The sequence below is a fragment of the Electrophorus electricus genome, chromosome 4 (genome assembly GCF_013358815.1).
Source record: "Electrophorus electricus isolate fEleEle1 chromosome 4, fEleEle1.pri, whole genome shotgun sequence".
NCBI classification, from domain to species: domain Eukaryota; kingdom Metazoa; phylum Chordata; class Actinopteri; order Gymnotiformes; family Gymnotidae; genus Electrophorus; species Electrophorus electricus.
The window spans coordinates 8058529-8073291 of record NC_049538.1 but is presented as its reverse complement, the minus strand read 5'-3'; the positions used below and the strand labels follow the sequence as shown (position 1 = coordinate 8073291).

Genomic DNA, 14763 nt, shown 5'->3' with positions numbered 1-14763 from the left:
TTACAATCTCAGCAAAAACAATTTAAAATAGATTTTTTTTAATGTAGCCTATTTATTTATTGCACCTATTTGATTGCTCCCTAGCAAATGTATGAAATAATAACAGGGAAAAAACACGTCAGTCTGAGTGACATAAATGAATGTTGTGTCATGGAAATGGGCATTTGGTTGAAAACGCTAAGCTGCTGCCACAGCTCAGGATTCAGTCTGTTTAATTACAGTAGTAATTAAAGTACAGCAGTTTTGCTTTAATTATTTTGAGCCTTATATAAACGCAGGTAAGAAATTTAATATTAACATACTTTCACAGATTTAGTATAGCTGGCCAACATGAAGTAGATAGTTTGATATCTTATATTTAGAAGAAAAGTTTTGATTTAAATTTACAGAATAGAACAATTACAGTGTGATAGCGAAAATATTTCTAACACAACTGTATGTTTATTATGAGTGTGATAGGTTGCATGCAACTAACATTTTTAGACAGCTAATCCTACAGGTGCACATGACTATTTTTTCATTAGGAATTCTCTGCAGCAGTCGTTGTGTAGCAGAAGAACTTTCTGTAGGAGAAGTCACAAACTATTGAATTCATCGATTACGCTCTATTAGTTTGAATTAGCTGTCTAATTGGCTTTTGTAGGACATCGGCCATTTACGACCAAAAATCTAGTGAAGCCGGTTTTGCATTCCTCGCCTTACGCTGGCGCGCCCTGCTCTGGGCACAGACATCTGAAACCATGTGTAGAGGAAACCGCCGTGCAGTAGGCCCTTATAAGAGCCTGCGTTACTTGGAACTATGAAAGTGTGTCAGTGTGTCACATTGACACCAATGCAAGCTTCAGGGAGGCGGAGCCGCGGGAAGTAGGTCACATGGCCAGCCATACACTCCAGTCGAAACAGGCAGCACAGGCGAAGCACGGGTCTACCGAGTCATTCTGATAGAGTCGCTAGCTTGTGACCCAGCTTGGGATATTTAAAGGAAGAAACCGATACATGTTATCATTTGCCTGTTTTTTTCTTTTGGAATTTGGGTCTAAGAGTTATCTGTTGCGTTCTCAGGGAAGGTTTTCGAGATCTGAATGTTTTTTACGACCGGAGAGGGCTAAGGATTTGGAGCAAAAAAAAAGAAACTGATTCTAACTCGGTAGCTGATCTGAAACTTCAACAGCTGAAAAGCTTGATCAAAAATATTACAGCTACTGGAGCTTCTGTAAGCAGACGCCTACTCTGATACTAGGTTACCCGACTGTTTCAGCACAGGCTATGTTCGGTCTTTAAACCATTCAGCGCCTCGCCTAGTGAAATTCACTGCATATAATCAGCGACTAGAAAGTTGCTGGAAACACAAGAAACACGGCATCAGAATACAGGTGACCAAGAGCTCTTTGCTGTCGGAGGACATGGAATCAACAAAGGCTGGTAAGATTATTTTTCTTCGCTAAGGCTATGCATTTGTTCAGATTTGATCATAAAGTAGCCTATAAATTGTTACTGAATTAGCCGACTTTCTAAGAAGTCAGTTTTTAATTAGGCTACAGGCTCGTTCGAAATTCAATATTCTTTATTTTTTTTAGTATTTGGAAAATGAACCATAGATGGAGTTGTTTCTAAGGATGTGAATTATTGATTGATGATGGGTTTATATTTTTACACGCTCATTATTGCCCCTAAAACTGTAACTGGGTTAAGACTGTCAGGAGTGCTGCTGTTATAACAGACATTTGCCTCGGACGGCATTGCAGTTCCCCAATTCACATGGACGTATCACCCTAGCCATGTGCAGGTGTGTTTACGCTACCCGTGCGTCTACACTGATTGGTCAAAAACGTAGTGACGTTACTGTTGCATAATTTTGCACGTCGGGGTGGTGCGTGGACTCGCCGAGGATACACGTGAGGCGAAGCCGCTCTGTTTGCGCGGTGACCTACTTTTGCGTTAGTGAAACACGCAGGTCCAGAGGAGGCGTGCTCACAGAAGAGGAATGTTCAATCAATACAAACTCGCTTGTGTGTCTGAGCAACTGCATCTGCGAACTTGCCTAATCTCACAAATCGTTATTAAAATAAACCAGTAGTTTGTGTATTTCATTTTTGTGTATTATTGGGATAATATGAGGATACGGCAATTATAGATTGACAATTATTATTATTATTATTATTATTATTATTATTATTTTAAAACTGTGCAAAAAAAAAAATCTGAAGATGATTACAGGGTGTGTGTGTGTGAATTGTGATGTTCTGTGGACAGGTAAATTATACTGTAGCCAAATAAAATTTAGCTGTATGCGTCTTTCGTTATTCCATCACGCTGTACTTCTGAATCATCTTATTTCCTTTAGGCTTGGTTAATTTAAAAATAATCATGTAGAAATACATTGTTTTTAAGTTTATTATTACATGTCTGTTTTATATAAATGTTAAACCATGTTCAGGTTATATTTTGGGCTAATTTATTACTAATTATTTCTTCACGTTATGGCATTGACTTTTAAGGATTTGTAGAATGTGTTTCTTCATGAAAACCTATGGTTTTTTTTGTTTTTTTGTTTTTGTACCAAATGTCTGAATTACATAAATAAATTACATAAATTAAGATGCACTTCTCCATTGAAACATAAACTAGATTTCCTTATTCTGACATTCATCCAACTAAAAAAAAAATTCATATGCTTTGTCTGAGTTAAGTTTTTGCTAAGTTCCTGGTAGTTGGGGCAGCCTCCACCTTTCTGCGTGGGCCTTATGTAATGCAGTTACCTAACCACTGAGAGTGGAGGAAGACCTCAGGTCGAGGGGAAAAATAACAACCCCGTAGTCTGACTGGTCCACTTTCTGGGAAGATGGCTGTTAGACTGGTTAGCAGGGTAGTCAACCACAGCATAAAAGGACAAACCTGTTTTGACGAGTGTGATTTAGCTTGAGTTGTATATTTGATGGACAGAATAGAGCTGCCTGTTCTTAACTGCATTTTTCCGTGATTTGTTTTTTATTTTTAATTCTGAATTTAATTTCTATTATCATTAAACATGTTGCACACACATTTTAGTCTTATAGTTCACATCATGTGCAGAAACGCCACCAGTGTGGTGTCGAGCCTTTTCTGCCGCTGATTGTTGTTGCCACTGTGTTCCACCAGGGGGAGTGATAGCCTACATCAGCTCTTCCAGCTCTGCCTCAAGTCCGGAGTCGTGCCTCAGCGATTGCTCCAACAGCAGCTACCGGTCGGCGTCCCCGCCGTGCGCACCCTCCCCGGGCCGCAGGGAGGTGCTGACACGGGGACAGCCGCTCGTTCGGCCCCAGAGCCATGTGGGGGGCAAAGCACGCTCACCCTCCTCCTCCAAATGTGCCGTCACGAGTGAGTGTTCTGACCGGCTTCAGCATGGTTTGGTCTGCATCTACTCGCCACAGTGACACGCGATGATACTTAGTCCAGCCTGAATCAGTGGCCGTTAGTTACCTAGAGCAAATGTACGTTAGGAAAGGTATACTGTGAACAGAAGTATGAGACAAAAGACATTCTCATTAATTCTTAATTCTGAAGTCATATGTGGTTTGCTTGTGTAAGAATGTAAATGTAGGTAGGGTAGTAAAAGAATAAATACAATGCGATAGTTTCCCAGTGACCTATATCTTGGCTTCGCAGAAGTTGCCAGAAGCTTTGTTTAAACATCACCTTTGTCCTGACCTCAGTGATTCATGTAAATCTGGGTAATAAAATGCAGAGACATTGTATCACTTTCCAACCCATAAAGTACATAATGTACTATACTGTGTTTACGTAAATCATGTCACGTGTACAGCACAGCCCAGTCCTGGGCAGGGTCGGTGGGGCATGACTCTGCTTTGTTTGTGTCCTGACAGAGATCAGCGGTCTGGTGCTGCTATGTAAAGTGTGTGGGGACGTGGCTTCTGGCTTCCACTATGGCGTACATGCCTGCGAGGGCTGCAAGGTGAGAAATCGCACACAGCAGAGCCACGTTGACCACATGACGTGAGTGACCCCTCCAACCACATGTTCTTAGCTTGACTTCTCTGAATAACATGTCACAGCCAAGCTGTCTTTTCCCCTTCTTTTCTTAAGTGCAGTGGTGCAAAGCTTTGAAACTACTTTTTCCCCCTGTAAGAGAAGCTCAAAGCAAGGACACTGTACCACTAGAACATGTGGCAAATCTTCCGTTAACCTCTTAGCTCAGCCGTCCTCATGGGACTTGAGACCTGGTCAGGTGTTCTTATCCCCCGTAGATCCAGTCTGCATGCTCTCTTCGGCGCTTCCTTGTGCAAAACTGCTCACCAGAGTGGTTTGCCTTTTGTTTTTATCCCCAAGACCTACTCCTCTAGTGGAGCGCAGTGCCCATCTCTGCCCATGGCCGCTCCCTCTGCTCTGCCACCGCTCTGATCTGACCCCCCCTCTCTGTTGCGTTGTGTCTCGTTCCAGGGCTTCTTCCGGAGGAGCATTCAGCAAAACATCCAGTACAAGAAGTGCCTTAAGAATGAGAACTGTCCCATCATGCGTATCAACAGGAATCGCTGCCAGCAGTGCCGCTTCAAGAAGTGTCTACTTGTCGGCATGTCCAGAGATGGTAAGGACCACATATTTATGTTTGTTTTATTTATATATAATATATAAAACCACTTTGGTTTGGTTTGGTTTGCTGACTGATTACAATCTTCAAGAACACTTTGGGAGATATTTGTTTATTAGTGTTCTTGAAGATTGTAATCAGTCAGCCCAGCTTTCTTTAAACAGCTGTAATGTGTGTTGAGGGTCGTCTGTCTTCTGTTGATCGTTATGGAGAAGTCCATAGAGGTAGTGAGGTGGGCAGTCTGATGGAGGCCATTGCCCAGTCAGACTGCCCAGCGATGCCCCCGGCAACCACTGTTCCGCCTCTGTGATTGGTCATTCGCTGCTTGTGCTCCCCAGCTGTGCGTTTCGGCCGCATCCCCAAAAGGGAGAAGCAGCGCATGCTCTTGGAGATGCAGAGCGCCATGAACAACATGATGAACACCAAGCAGCTCAGCAGCCAGGCCCCACCCTTCCCAGCCATGGCGGCCACCTCTGGGCAGCTGCCTTCTGCAAGCTCCTCCCTTTCCCCCACCTCTTCCCCCCAGAGCAGCCAATCAGAGTCCAGAGCTGATCCTGAGTCCCTGGCTGCCATGGACACGAGCCCAAGCTCAGATTCATGCAGCACCACAGACAGCAGCGAGGAGGAGCTCATCTGCCCGGCAACTGGAATGCGCCAGGACGTCCTCGTGTATGGTCAGGAGTCAGCCGGGGCCCTGTACTCCTCCACCGGCCGGCACACGGAGGAGGCGCGTGATGTGTGGAACCGCCGCAATGACGTTACCACGGTAACGAGTGAACTTCCACCCGAGGATAGCCATCTCAGCCACTGCCCTGTCAGGGTGGCCAACAGAACCCCCAATGGCCACTGTCCTGTCAGACCGCCCAGCGGCACCCAGTGCTCCACCTCTGTGATTGGCCGTTCGCTGCGAGCACCCAATGCCAATGATATGCTAGCTAACAGCAGTAAAGCATGGAGCGGCGGCAACAGGATGCATCTGGTGAGTGAATCTAATCTGTGAACTGCTTAATAAAACAGCCTGGAAAAAAAACCTCTTATCTTCACATTAACTCCTACATTCACGTACAACACAGCATTCTTCCACTATTGACTAACAAACACATTCACGGAAAACTGATTCAGCCTTTTGGATTGGTGGAGTGATTCCTGAGTCCTGACTGTGCTCCTTCCACCAGGTGTGTCCCATGAACACTTCGCCCTATGTGGACCCGCAAAAGTCGGGCCACGCGATCTGGGAGGAGTTCTCCATGAGCTTCACCCCTGCTGTCAGGGAGGTGGTGGAGTTCGCCAAGCGGATTCCCGGATTCACGGAGCTCTCTCCGCACGACCAGGTCAGCCTGCTGAAGGCGGGCACTTTCGAGGTATGTACTCACCAAAATGCAATCTCCCTTCCACTGACAGTTCCAACACATGGAACATGAGTTGGTATCTGTCACTGTGTGAAATTAAGTACATTCTTATTCAGTTTTTGTTACTGGTAGAGGCGTGTATCAACCCCCTTTGCACTGCAGATTTCAGTGTTTACGTTGTCCTGTCACTCCCAGACCCAATGACTTCCTCTTGATGGCAGCCATGTCAACACACAAACAGCTTGGTAATTAGCTGGTCAGGTTGGCCAGTCGTGTTAACTTTGGAAAGGCTAAACTATGATGTCCCTCCTAGTCTGCGGTCTCATGCTTTTGTCCAATCAGGATGTGACGTCATGCATGGTTTTTTTTTGTTTGTTTGTTTGGTTTTTTTTAGTGAGTGTCTGACCCATTTTGTCTGACCCGTGTCCCCTGGCTGGTGCAGGTGCTGGTGGTGCGTTTTGCCTCGCTGTTTGACGCGACGGAGCGTGCCGTCACCTTCCTAAGTGGGCGGAGGTACGGTGCGGAGGCGCTGCGTTCCATGGGGGCCGGAGACCTGCTCGCCTCCATGTTCGACTTCAGCGAGAAGTTGAGAGCGCTCGGCCTGAGTGACGAGGAGCTGAGCCTCTTCACCGCTGTGGTGCTGGTGTCTGCCGGTACGGCCCTCGCTGCCCCGCACGCCATGTTTGGATGCATTTTAATCTAGAAACTTATTGATTAAATACCTACATTGTATGTTTGATGAGAAGCATCCCATTTCCCCTCATTTATTGTTGTTGTTGTCTTATTCTTAAACAGCTGTTTATATGTCAGATACCATGCATGGCTGTGAAAACGAAAGCCAAAGCCTATTGTCTCATCTTCAGACCGCTCGGGCCTGGAGAACGTGAACTCCGTGGAGGCTCTCCAGGACACACTAATCCGCGCCCTGCGCAGCCTCATCACCAAGAACCACCCGAATGAGATCGCCATCTTCACCAAGCTACTGCTCAAGCTGCCCGACCTGCGCTCCCTTAACAACATGCACTCCGAGCAGCTCCTTGCCTTCAAGGTCCAGCCCTGAGCGTGAGGCCCCTCCCCCTGGAGCCGTGGACCACCCACCACTTCTAGGCCCCGCCTCCAGAACCACCAGGGCTTCAACCATTTTATCTGTTATCTGCTTGTTCTGCTCGGCTGCTGGTCCACTTTTCACCCTTCACAGGCGATTGACCGGGGTGATCGGGGGTCTGGGGATCGTACTGTATGGACTCTGCGGTGGGGCATGCACGCACTGCGATGGAGATTTGGACGCAGCCGTCCTTAAACATTCGTGGGAAGCAAACCTCTTGAATTTAAATTTTTTCCTAGATTTGTAATGTTTAACTATACTGTCTGTGCAATATGTGAACCATGTTGACTATTTTTGTTTTGTTGTTGTTGCTCTTGTTGTTTTGTTTCTTGTCTTATTTTTGGTTGCAGAGCTGTGTATGACTTTGTGTTGGGTGATGTTTGGAGGGCACCAAGAGGGCCTGCGCTGTTAACTTAAGCAGCTGGTGTCTACCAGAGATGTATGTGGAGGAGAGCGTTGGCAGGATGTTTACATACCTCCCCGTTTAAGCTAAATATAAGTAAAGGAAAGCTAGCACGAGGAGTGCGGTTCTAACTCCTCTCTAAAAAAAAATACAACTGAGGACCAGAGGAATGTGGAAGGAGCTGCTAATTAAAGCTTTCCAGTGTGACAGGTGGCACATGGCACTGTGCCCTTCTCTTTAATTGCAGAGAGACCAGAATGTTAAAGGGATATATATATATGGAGATATATAAAAAATGGTTGAGTGGGAGAGAGAGAACGATATAATATATTTTCATGCTTGAAAGTTCTAGCTGAGTAAAAGCAGAACACTGAATTTTAGTCTAGCATAAGGGTGTGGCTGTATATATGTTTTGTGAGTAGTAGGGATATAGTTGGTAGTATCGATTAAAAATGCTCTGGCAGTGTTTTTACTTTAGGGGAATTTAGGAACAAACTTGACAAGTAGGAAGCTTGCATGCACTGTCCACTGGCTTCTGATGGGACCTAATCGAAACATTCTGAAAATTTGTTATAAGAAAAAAAACAAACACTCCCTCGTTGCTTGTCAGTACTTTTAGAAGATTCTTGTCTCTTTTGGTGAGGAGTTATTACTGAACAGAAAAAGGAGGTTTTCAGACTAATGTCATGCTCACTGCAAGTCTGGATCTCAGTTTTATTGTTAAGGTCATTTAAAAAGTTTTTATTTTTTCTGGTCAAGTTTGTTCAATGACAGTAGTTATTTCATTTTTAAAAGCTGTGCAATCAGTAAAATGTGTATTCTTATACATAAACATATTTCAGACAGAAGCGTGAGAGAGAGAGAGAGAGAGCTTGGAGCAGTCACTGGAGTATGCATGTAATACAAGAACCTTTCCTAAATTCTGTCCTTTCCTTCTACCAGAGCATCTCCAACAAGGAGAAGTCTGTGTTAAAAAGACTAATGTGGTAGTTGTTTTGACTGAAATATCAAATACCTCATGATTGTAGTATTAACACATGATTTATTGTAATTGCAGCATGACTGGAGAGTGGATTTGGGGGGGGGGGGGGGGGGGTGATGTTAAGGATTTTGTGATACTGCTGGGGGCTGGAGCTAGCCCAGAATTGTTTAGGGTTTGATTCCTAAGGTACTGACAGCTTCTCAGCTCCCTCTCATCCTCAGAACCTACCCTGAGCTTCTGTCAACGTGATCACTGTATTGCCAAACTCTGGTCTGTACTGGATTTCCTTTGTGAAAGCATAACGGAATACCTAGATTACAAATAATATTCATATATATATTATTATATGTAAATATACATATCTTACATATAAAATAAAACACATAAACAAAGAACTCTTCCTTCTGAGGTGTTCACTCCATTCATCAACACATAAACTGGCACTCACATTTGACTGAGCTTTATCCACAAATACAAACCCACGAGGTTCCAGCTGAGATGGAGCATGTAAAAATAAACCCTGCCCCAGCCTACGCCAGCGAGCCGTTTCATTCACGTGACATTGCTTCGGTTTCTCGAGGCCGCTCGCGCTGAGGCAGGCAGCCCTCTGACTCTCCGTGCCGCTGAGTTTTAGAAGTGGGAGGGAGGAAAAAAAACCCCAGAGGACTCTGGGAAGACGAGTTGAGGATGTCAGCCTGGAGCTCCGCCCCTGCTTGGCCCTCACGCAGCTTGGTGGCAGATGGCAGCCCCAGGGCCGGTGTACAGAGCCTCTTCTCGGGACAGTAGAACTGCTGCGAACTGTCCCATTTCCACTGCCCCCTAGGTGCTACCCATTAAGGTGCGACGGGCAGATTTGGAACGCTGCTGTATTGTGGCCTTTGCTACGGTTCCTTTCTCAGCTCTGGGCATCTTGAGGGCTTTTTTTTTTTTTTTGCTTTTGTATCCTATTTGTTTTTGATTTTTTTCTATTGCTGTTAGAATCAAGGTGCAGGGTTTTATTCAGATAAATCCACAAGGTGTTGATGGTATTCAAGCACTCTTGCCTTATTTGGTAAGACAGTGTCTGGTCAGAGCACGCTGATCAAAATGATTGTTGCAGAGGGATTATCGGTGCTTAGCTGGTATAAAACTGAGCATTACGATGAAAGTACTGTATTTGTATTGCAAAAAATGTGTAAAAATATGTATGAAATGAATCAGTACAATATCTTCCTTATCTTTTATCTTCCATATCTTTCGTATTGTCATTACCAGTACTCCAACGTTCAATACTTTCTTGGGCAAATCCCCTTCAGAAGTAACCGATCCTGCAGCCATGGAAACCATAAGCCTGTTTCTTGGTTTAATATAACTTTATAGCAGGATTACCATCCTATAACAATGACATTTACTGTCTACATGTGACTCAAACAAGAAGTGAAATTGCAAGTGAAACGTATCTCGTTCATACTTGTGCTGTCTGCCTCTGATACTGAGAATTATAACCACAGAAACGATAGTGGAAAGTGAAGATTGTATATTTGCCTGCTGTGTTAACTGTTTGGAGAGCATGATCTTCATTTGAAGAAATGTATCAAATCAGTTGGAGGACAACTGGAAATTGTTTACCATATCTGCTTTATTTGCTTTGAAGGTCAACTTGTGCGTTACATAAATGTACTGCAAATTCATTATTTCTCCAGAAGATGGCAGCAGTAAACAGTAAAAAAAAAAAGAACAACCACGACTTTAGATACTGAATACATTTAGGAATCCATCCGAGGATATCCACAGATCAGTTCTAGTTAAACACTAGACAGCATGACTTTACAAGCCAAACAGTACAAAGCGGAGGAAACGGAAGTGTTTTTAAATTTTAACTCACTTTCATTTCTTATATCAAGGAAACAATCCAAGGACGTTAGTCTACACTGTAGGTTTTGCCATAGATACAGAAAGAAAACTAAAAACTGTAGCTGTGGCCAGGGCTCCATAAGTCGCCATGGTTTGTCGGAGGCGCCTTATCTGAGTTATATTAACCTGCTAGCCTTTATGACCTTTAAAGGCCGTGTATCTCAGTTCTATTGAAATGTTTAATGTATATTTCCATATAACTTGTTCAGCATGTAAGAGGTATACTCCCTATTCGGACTGTATTCATTTATCAGGCGGATCACATGAAATCACATGGAACTCATGCATCCGGACGGCATTAAATTTACATACAGGACAAGCGAGTTTCTAGTGTGTTGTATTTTCACAAACCTGAGTGTTCGAATATAAACGATCATTTAACGTTATTAGTTTAACAGTAGGCTATTTAACATTAGATCTGTAAGGAATACCTATAGTAATGACAGTAATACCTGTAGCTGCGATGTAATTTCCCCTTCCGGGATCGCGCTTTTCTCATTGATTTTAGCTTCTTTATTTAGATAAAGCTCTCACGGGCGGTGCATGGGGTCGAAAATTGACCATCCAGACCGAGTAAATGGTTGTCTTCAAAAACATCAATTTTTCGTTTTCCTTTCGGGAGGGTCTCTGGGGTCTCTACTACAGGAGGAGCGAGGTTTCTGCTCCAAATGGCCTACTACACATTACTCGCATACTGACTGGCCCCATATCAGTAAGCAGTATGTAGCAGGCTATTTCAAACATAGATAGTGTTGTGATGTATTTAACATGACTCCCTAAGGAATTCAGCGATAACACTCGCAGCAGAGATTATATTAATAATCGCCTCTTTGAGAAGGATGCGGGACCTCGCTCATTGATTTTAGGTTTTTTTTCCCTCCGGATAATGTTCTCTCAGGTACCGAATGGAGTGGAAGATTTACCGTCCAGACTAAGTAAATGGGTCGGTGAGTCTTCAAAAGCATATTTCTTTCGTTTGGCTGTTCGTGAGAGTTTCTCGTGGTTCCGCGCACTAGGAGACTACATACGGCTAGTAGCAGCGATCAAATTTTCCCCCAAACGTGAGGCGACATCTGCTTGTAAAATCAATATTTGTCTCCGGACGGGACTAAAATGGTCAGAAGAGTGCCGAGTTATGTGAAAAACAGTAGGTAATTCGTCCTGTAATTTTCTCAGGGGAGGAGGAAGTAATACACCGACCATATATAAATAAAATACCGAGTCAGAGGTGTAATAAAGTTACAGAGGATCGTCTGTAAATAAAGAAATTAACCCAAGACCCCATGTAAATTAAATCCCGTCCGAATAGGTCTTAAGATATGATCGTTACCTTCTTTTTTTCAATAAGGCACATGTTACCCTTATAAATGCAAATTGGTACCTTTAAATCTGTCAATATTCCAAAGAACGTGGAATAATTTGAAGAATGAGGAGTGAAAGGAAAAGAAAAAGTAAAAAGTTAATTAAACTTAGTTAAACTTAGATTTTACACACACACACACACATACACACACACATATATATATATATATATATATATATATATATATATATATATATATATATATATATATATATATATATATATATATATATATATATATATATATAAAACTCTGATATAATAAATGGCCTTTTAGAAAAAGGAAAAACAAGACCCTCTGGTAATTTCTTGAAACCATCTTTATTCTCAGAGCCAGTTCATATTAAATACACCATTGTGATCATCACCTTTTCCATTCTCATTCCCTCATTCTAATCAACTCTTTTGCTGTTTTTACAATCATCACAGTCTTCAGATCCAAGATTATGTTCATTTAGTGCAACTTCTGTTTTCTTCCAGGCTACCCAAAATTGCAGAGCGGTCCAAACCGCTGAAATTTGACTTAATCCTCGGCCTCACTGTCTCACAGCAGCCTTGTGCAACATGTAAAAATTTGGTTAAAAATAAAGAAAACAAAAATCTCAGCCCCTTCACGAACCATTTCACAGACCACACTATCTCACGCTGAACGCAAAGTGTGCTCAATCATCCACTAATCCTCACTTTCCAACCCCTAGACCCATGTCATATCAAATCAAATTGGTTGGCTAAACAACAAGACACACGGATGAATAAAAGACAGCTTTAAGGGTGAAGCTCTTGAATTTACTTTAAAACAGAGAGGCAAGAGACGGATTACTTCAAAGAGGACTTGGCTTGGGGCATTTATCCAGTATAATTTTTTCCCCCTACTGTTTAAATGATTGCAATCACAATCCTGCCTGTCAAACAACCATTGTGGATTGGTGGGAAATAACAATAGAAAGAATTCATGAATGACCCTGTTTGAGATATTCATTCACTTCAACATGAATTAAGTCTCGATAGAATGTGGTTTTGTTAGAAATTTTTGAAAAGAGCTTTATTTCAGTGTTATGTTTGTAAAATGTTAAAATGTTCATTATATGCAAACATCTGTAAAAATATCTGCAGTCTGAAAATATACAACCTTTTTTCCACCTTTATACTGTAAAATAACTTTTTGGCCTGTAGTGCGCATCTCGTCTCAATCAGAATTCCCCTGTAATTCTTAGAGGGGTTAATCTCTCTCCTGGTGCATGGTAATTCACTTGCACATTCAGAGAGGCGGATCCTCGTACAGGCCGTGCTCCGACCTGTACATGCACGGCAGCCACCCTCTGCTGTCAGAGACTGAGGATTGTATTACCTGACCATATAGGAACAGCTCAAACTTGCCAATGTGGCTAACAAGCCAATGGAAGCGAGCAACCAGCAGCTAGCATGGCGTCATTAGCATAATGCTAACTGGCAGTCACTGACTCTCATTCACTGTTTGCAACATTAGCTGTGTAAATTAACTATCTTAATGCATATACCTGTCAGGAGAGCAGTTGCAGTTCCATCTGTCTTTCAACTCAGTCTCTTTCTCTCTCTCTCTGTCTCTCTCCTCGCACACTGATTGTCTGTGCATTTAGTCTGAGCCTGTGCTTTGTGTGCATGGAGTTGTGTGTGTATGTGTTTGTAGTCCTAAATAAGCCAAACCACTAAAGCAACTCTATTGCTTACAAAAGGCATCACTTTACAGAGAAAACACAAGCTTGAGGCAAAGTGTTGCAGTTGTTGTTTGTATACAAACAAAATGACCAGTTATCATTATTTCCTAAAGAACAATAGAGGTATGTGACAATGAAAATGCTTCGCAGTACAATAAGATGTCAGAGGATGATGTCACAAAAAAAAGAAAAATCAAACAAACAAACAAACAAACCACCATCACCAACACCAACACCAACAACAACAAAACAACCCAAAGGAAAGAATTGAAAATGGAATACCTGACACATCCCCTGTGTCTCAGAGGTCACGTTGTGTTAGACAGCAGTGGACAGTTCTTGCCTCGCCAGGGCCTCACTGCTCACTACTGAACATGTTTATATGTGTTTTAATGTGTGCACGTGCATGTTTGTGGATGTGCACATATGTGTTTTTCTTTGTCTTTGTCTTTGTGTGTGTGTGTGTGTGTATGTGTGTGTGTGTTTGCGTGTGTGTAGGGATCATCCAAACGGCTGATTCCGAGGTTTGACTGACAGGTCTAACAGAGGTATAAATAGGCAAACTCATAGCACCATTTAGTCCGATCGGAGACATTGCCTTTGTCTATCTCACAAAGTTATGACACGTACAATTTATACGAGATCAGAGAGACAGTCACAGACAGTCCGGCAGGTGTTGGGGGTGTTGGGGGATGCGGCGGCAGGTGTGGAGGGTCTGAACAGGTATGAAGGAGAATAAACAGGACTTCCTGCTTCCTGTGGGGTGGTTCTTGGGAACACGAGTTGTAGCATTCTCTAGCAAATTTCTTTATTTGGCACCTTAATAGTGGCATTTCTGTGGCTGGAGAAGCACTCGCCATGCTTTGATCTTAGCGTTTGGCTGCTCCAAAACCCGGCATTACCACGCACGTCCTCGAATGTTACAGCCTGTGCATGCTCCGACATCACTTGTGAACAGTGCTTGAGAACTCTTTACCTTTGTATGTGTAAACTTGTGAATGAACAACTCTGTGAAATGTAGGAAATGTTTTCCGAATCATTTGCTGCATTCATGAACCAGCATTCGTTACTGAGAGCGTGAAGACTTATATAGTGTTAAGGAACAGAGGCTTGTCCCCCACTGTAGGCTTGTGCTGTTGTATCTTCCATAAGTTGGATGCATAACGGATGTCCGCTTAATGTGGAATGTTGCATGACACGCTACAAATGCATAGATCATACAACTGAGTGAGTGACGAGCCAATGGCAACAACAAGTAGATATAAATCACTCATAAAATAACTGTACAAACAAAGTAAACCTAAAGTAAAAGGACAAGAATTTTTTTTTTTTTTTTTTACAACACACAGGACAGCAGAGAGAAAGGAAGAGAGAGAGAGAGCAAGACAG

At 42.9% G+C, this 14763-nt stretch overlaps 1 protein-coding gene across 1 annotated transcript; it reads left to right on the top strand.

Moving 5' to 3' along the window:
• The first annotated feature begins 889 nt into the window (after positions 1-889).
• On the top strand, positions 890-8295 carry nr1d2b (nuclear receptor subfamily 1, group D, member 2b). Its single transcript, XM_027024641.2, has 8 exons — positions 890-1422; positions 3139-3357; positions 3864-3952; positions 4438-4582; positions 4924-5564; positions 5761-5946; positions 6377-6587; positions 6798-8295. The coding sequence occupies exons 1-8, from the start codon at positions 1404-1406 to the stop codon at positions 6992-6994; spliced, it is 1707 nt and encodes a 568-aa protein (XP_026880442.2). The 5' UTR covers positions 890-1403; the 3' UTR covers positions 6995-8295.
• The last annotated feature ends 6468 nt before the right edge of the window (positions 8296-14763 follow it).